Source organism: Neophocaena asiaeorientalis, unplaced genomic scaffold (assembly GCF_003031525.2).
Source record: "Neophocaena asiaeorientalis asiaeorientalis breed wild unplaced genomic scaffold, Neophocaena_asiaeorientalis_V1.1 scaffold59, whole genome shotgun sequence".
Classification (NCBI taxonomy): Eukaryota; Metazoa; Chordata; class Mammalia; order Artiodactyla; family Phocoenidae; genus Neophocaena; species Neophocaena asiaeorientalis.
Window position 1 is genome coordinate 15,134,297 of NW_020174268.1, and position 5,988 is coordinate 15,140,284.

General features: G+C 32.2%; 1 protein-coding gene across 6 annotated transcripts in view; it reads right to left on the minus strand.

Moving 5' to 3' along the window:
* PDS5B (PDS5 cohesin associated factor B) overlaps positions 1-5,988 on the minus strand; it is a 196,625-nt gene that overhangs the window by 101,630 nt on the left and 89,007 nt on the right. For all 6 annotated transcript variants that reach the window (XM_024755479.1, XM_024755477.1, XM_024755480.1 and 3 more), the window contains exons 8-9: positions 3,776-3,916; positions 1,483-1,598 (exon numbers count right to left, since the gene is read on the minus strand). In XM_024755479.1, the coding sequence (XP_024611247.1) occupies positions 1,483-1,598; positions 3,776-3,916 (257 nt within the window). The remainder of the gene's footprint in view (positions 1-1,482; positions 1,599-3,775; positions 3,917-5,988) is intronic.

Consider the following 5,988-nt stretch of genomic DNA (forward strand, 5'->3'; position numbering starts at 1 on the left):
AGAGCCCACAGCGGGGGGCCGCCCGCTCACAAAAAAAAAAAAAAAAAAATCTTGTCTCTGGTCTCATATAGTTTCCTGAGTGTTCTGAACCCAAGTACTCAATCCCTATACACTTGAACCTTTCTCAACTGAACATGTACCAAATAACCATTAAAAGTTAAAAAAATACTTTAAAATACTTTTAAAAAATACTCTAGCTCCCTAAAATTGGTAATAATGTGCAAGTTTTATGTCATTAATAAAACAAGGAAAAATTACAATGTAATCAAAAGGTAAAAAGTTTAAATTAGAATTTTTCCTCCTAAAATCCTATAAAGTCTGGCTAATCCAAGTCCTGATTTAAAGATATATTAAATGTCTATATGTAAAACTGTATTTGTTTTAGCACATTAAATAAAACAGATTTTGATTTTAGTTGCACAGTTTAATTAAACAAACTATTTTGCCCTCTTGCTCATTGTATTTAAGGGGGAAAAGTCTAGAAATCAAACTCAAAATGACAATGGGCTAATATTTATTAGTTTAACACACCTTGTTAAATATTATTGAGCTACATAAGAGATAAGAAAACAGAGCAAGAATTTAGGGCTTAACATATGAAGGCTTATATGATTTGACAAATTAGAAAAACAAGACCAGAAGAGATTATCTTTATCATAATCATTGATAGTTCTGGTAACAAAATGGAAAGAAAAGTGGTGATGACAATGCAAATATTTCAATACAAAGAAAATAGAGTAAGAATCTCAATCCTATTTACTTGTTTATTTACGACTTAATTGCATGATTTGTTATAAGCATAATTATAAAAGGGAGAAAAAAATCCTCCTCTATCCTCAGGGTCAAAGTAGGTTTCAGCCAGGGCACTTGGAAGTGGTTTTAACATATTCAAGGTCGGGGTATCTTTAGAAAAGTAATAAAATAAACCCCTCTCACAGAAAAAATACAGAAACGCATTCAAAATTTTGCAACCGATTTCAGGAGGTTTGTGGATCATTAAAAGCATATAAGAAGCCCAGGTTATCATTTCCTCATTATCATAAGAAACGTAGAAAGGAGATTAGTAGGAGGAATATACATAATCATTTATTTATTCATTCTATAGATACCCTTTTATCTTTACAATGTCTCCAAATAATCTAATTAAATATAATTTCTTTGTGGAGAGGCTGTATCTCACCATGATGTATTTCTGGTTGGAATTAATCAATCACTGCTATGTAACAATACACTTCAATTTCATGATTATAATACTTTGTGAGATAATTTTTTAAATGTATAATCTTTTAAAAATCACTGAAGACAAAATAAGAAGGGGAAACTGTAAATATGGCCAATCGCCATCAGCATTCAAGAATTTCAAAATATAAAACCCCTCATTTTTATGATTTCAGAAAACAATCTTAAATGTGGGTGCTGTTTTAAAATAGTAAGTAGATATAAACACATATTACTTTTAAACAGGACACCAAAATCATATACCTGCCCAAGTAACACTGCCAAAGTGGTTTGTTTTGAGAAGCCAATTCTGAATCCTTTGCCCCAAACATTTTTGCCAGTAGTTTAACAACTTGAAGGCGTTCCTCATTATCATTGCTCTAAAACAAAACACAACCACAGCTTTAAAACCATGAGGTAGATACACTGAGAATAATTTTTCCCCTGATTTCCCTTAATCTCCAATTCCACAGAAAACTTTTTATGAACTTCAGCTGAAAACTTATACATAAAAATGTTTAATATATTTTTCATAAAATTAAATGTTACCTTAAATATTCTAATCATTTCAAATTACGTTAAAGGAGTACTCTCCTACATGAAAATTCGTCCCAAAGTCTGATTAAAATTTAGTGGCCTCTCCTACAACTGAGGCTTGTTTCCATTCAAAATCAAAATCAAAAACTAACTTGCATCAAACCTACTTGGGACCCTTGAAAAACTATTCGTGGTCTTTAAGAATAGACACTGATAGAGGCCAATCCTACAGTAAACAGAGACTTATGTATGAAGGTACTTGTTAAGCCCTTTGTAGAAATAAATATGCACTAAATCTCCCAACAGGAAGAGTCCATTCATCTACATACACCAGATTCATAATGGAGTTCAACGACATGAGGAAGCCTTACACATGCAAAAACTAAAGTTTCCACTTTATAGAGAAAATGGGTACTCTGGGGATGAGAACTCATTTATTACTGCTTTTGGTACCTCCAACAAATGACAATATTTAAATGAATGAGCCAGCTACAATACTAGACTTGAACACAAAATGTGACAGAGATTGTTAAAAGCACTAATATTCAAGGTACTTGGATGGCACTGTACAGATCTTTTAAATTTTAAACCAATGCCAAAGCCCAGCATTTAAAGCCCCCATGATATGACCCGACTCATCTCTATTATTTGATTATTCCTCTAAAAAAGTACGTTTTACCCCTGGCTGCACGTCAGAATGACCTATAAGGCTTTTAAGAAACAACAAACAAACACTCATGTCTGGACTCCACTGCCAGAAATTCTGATCTGGGTTAATGCCTGGACATCTGTTTGTTTATTAAGGCTCCACAGATGAAGATTCTAATGGGCAGCCAGGAATGATTTAAACTTAGTTTATGCTACCATGCAACTGTAATTCTTTGTGTTCTGCAAATTCACCCAGCACCTTCCTACCTCTATATGATTCTGCATGCTGTTTCCTTTGCTTCAATTGTATGCTGTCTGTATCTTTTATGATATTTATAATATTTGGCCTCTTATTAGATATGGATTTTTTCCTCTTCCTCCCATAATAGATGTTAAATTTGCTGAAAGCAGGGATGATAATTCTTATTTTTGTATTTCTTACAGTATTCAACATTTTTATTAGAGAAAATCAAAGCAACAAATAATTAAAGGTATGACTGCCTTTTGCCTCATCAAAATTGCTAACTACATGAAAAAAGGGGGTAGAGGAAGGCCAGTGAATCAAATGTCTCACTTGAGAAATACACCAAAAATATGCCCCAGCATAAAATGAGAATAATTATTTGCTGCATTTTGGGGGTATTTACACTATCAACATAAACTGTTTATTTTGTAGTTTTCAAAGAGACAAATTCAAATTTTTAGAAACAAGAAATACAACACAGAAATCATTTAAAAACTTTTCTGGGTGGTACAGTGGGGCTCATCAAACAGTATTAATTATAACCAGATTTATTTAATCTTTATGTAATAATTTGAAAGAGAAAACATGCCCCAAATCTGCAAATGAAACTCAATTTTATGGCATAATTTAATGGCAAGGCAATAAGGACATTACCGAAAGATTCCAGAAAGCCATGTGAAAAGCAAAGGAGCTTTCAAGATAGGCTAGGCAAGTACAAGATAATATTCATAAAGGGAAAATATTTCACCCTATGTGGATAACAGATCCTAAACTATTTTTATGGTACATCAAGGGGTCTTGGGAACCACTATAAACTATGCCTTAAAAATGTAAAAGTTTGATGTATACCCATGACCTCAAAAGTTAGTCACAACCCAGAATTTATCTGGAAAACATCTGAAGGAAAATATCATTCTGCTAATCATTAATTCATCAGATTTTATCTGCTAGGCACCATGCCAGGCACTGGAGATACACAAATATGCAAGGCACAAACATGTAAATAAATAACAGTAATACCACCACATGGGTAACATTCAGTTAAAACCACTATAAGGATTAAAAATCCACAAGTAATGTGCTTTGCTAATCTGGTTGATAAAACCATATTATTTTTAGAATAGTTACCTTCAATTTAAATTCAAGCTGGGGTAAAACTGAGAGCAGCAAATGACTATCAATATTATAGAGCTCCAAAATTAAGTCAAAGACATGCTCTGACAAATCGCTGATAGATGTTTTCCCAAGCATCAGAACCTGATTAAAAAACTTTTGAGAAAGAAAATTTATCATTAATAGAAACAACATAGATAAAGTGAATTTTCTGAAATTTTATTATTCAATTAAGTTCATTATCGTTCTATACAGAGTCAAAACAGGCATACCAAAACATTTTCTAAGAAGGTGGGAAATCACTACTGGCTACATAAAAACATAAAACATGGAATTCACCTCATACATATTAAAAGACAAGCAATTTGTACTGACTCATCAATTAGCATATCAATAAATACCCTACCTACCAAATACACTTTATTCCACATTATGGTACTTACCATATTTTATCCTATATTACAGTTATTTGTACACATGTCTTAGTTTCTCTACTAGATAAATTTCTTAAGGGCAAGGGATCACATTTTGTTCACCACAGCAGTATGGGAGACAACAGTATGGAAGACAAAGCCTTACACCTTCATAGTAGAAACCAATTCCATTTTTAAAATACGTAATTTTATATTTACAAGGCAAAACAATATCTTTCTAATACTTTATCTTCTTTTATATTCTGATAATGTATACATACATACAAAGATTATAGCACTAACTAAAGTCCAATTAAAAGCACATACAAACACAAGGAAAATCCAAATGTGAACAATTTTCTTCTATAAGCAGCCAGCACTAACTAGTTTCCACACTCAGATCATTCATCATATTACTACTGAAAATGGTAAAAATACATGGCATAATGATCAAGTTCCTTTCTATTTAAAGTCTTCCAAATATGTAAAAAATTAACCCAGAGCAGATCCCACATATTCTCCACAGTATCTTTTATCTCCTTGAAGAAGGAATTAAGGATTCTTTACACCACACAAGCTGCCCTGATCTCTTCTTTCTGTGACAGTTAACAAACAACTTGGCTTAATCAGGTTTTCTATCTGGAAAGTACAGTCAGGACTTTACATTTCAATGTCTCCTCTGATTACTTTTAGTTCCTGTGTTGTTCTTAAGTTTTTTAGATCTATGAACCTGTACCAACCACCTAGCCATGAAGGGATAAAAAGAAAAAAATTCTATTCTACTATTCTTTCTTTATTGGTTTTAAAAATAACTCGTCTGTCCTCCATGTTCATCAATTTTGTGGGAAAAGAATTTCATGACACCAAAGGTTAAATTCTCATTCAAGTTGAAGATAAAGTGGCTTCGTTGTTTCCATTTGAAAAATTTCTCCTGCTTAAAAATGATAAATCTACCTTTCTTAACAGAAAATAATCCTTTCCAATCTGGCCATCTTGGTGATCAAACCATCCTCTTCTTCTATCAGTCTGGGGAAAACTCATTTGAAAATGGAAAAAAACAAAACAACAACAAAAACCCAGTGTAACATCCTACAAATTCCATCAAAAACATTTATTTGACACTTATAATCTCCATCTATCTCCAAATCAGTCTTCACTGTACAACAAGAACATGGTACACTGCCTGACAGAGGTATCCAAAATAGATTCAATAAATGAATGAATGATATGTAACAGGTACTATAATACAACTATAGGTGAAACAACCTTCTTGAGGGTATACAATTCAGTGAAGAAGCAGATATAGATTTGAATAAAGTATTTCCTACCAAAAAACATTAGTCTTTTACTTACAAATGGTAACTAATTTTCACATAACAAATTAAATTATAACAACTGCCTCCTAATGAAAAGAGTAAGAGGAGTAAGTTAAAGGTCGATAAGAAATTCTACCTTAGATTTAAATGATCAATTTTAATTACAAAAGTGCTTTCACATCAGTTAACACATTCTCTACCATCACCCCAAGCGTTATTAACTCCAATAACGAAGGCTAAGTGAGATTAAGCAAATTAACCAAATTTTACCTACATCAAGACAAGCTTGATACATTTTTTCAATCCAACAAAATACTTTTGTGCTATCCCCTAAAACTTGTGATTAAAAAGATCTGGTAAAAAATAACAACATTACCAAGAAGTGATCCATGTAGGAAATTTTTTGAATTGTCACTATATACTTTTTCCTTTTGATACTGTTGTACCTTTTATATATATATATAGAGAGAGAGAGAGAGAGAGAGAGAGAGAGAGAGAG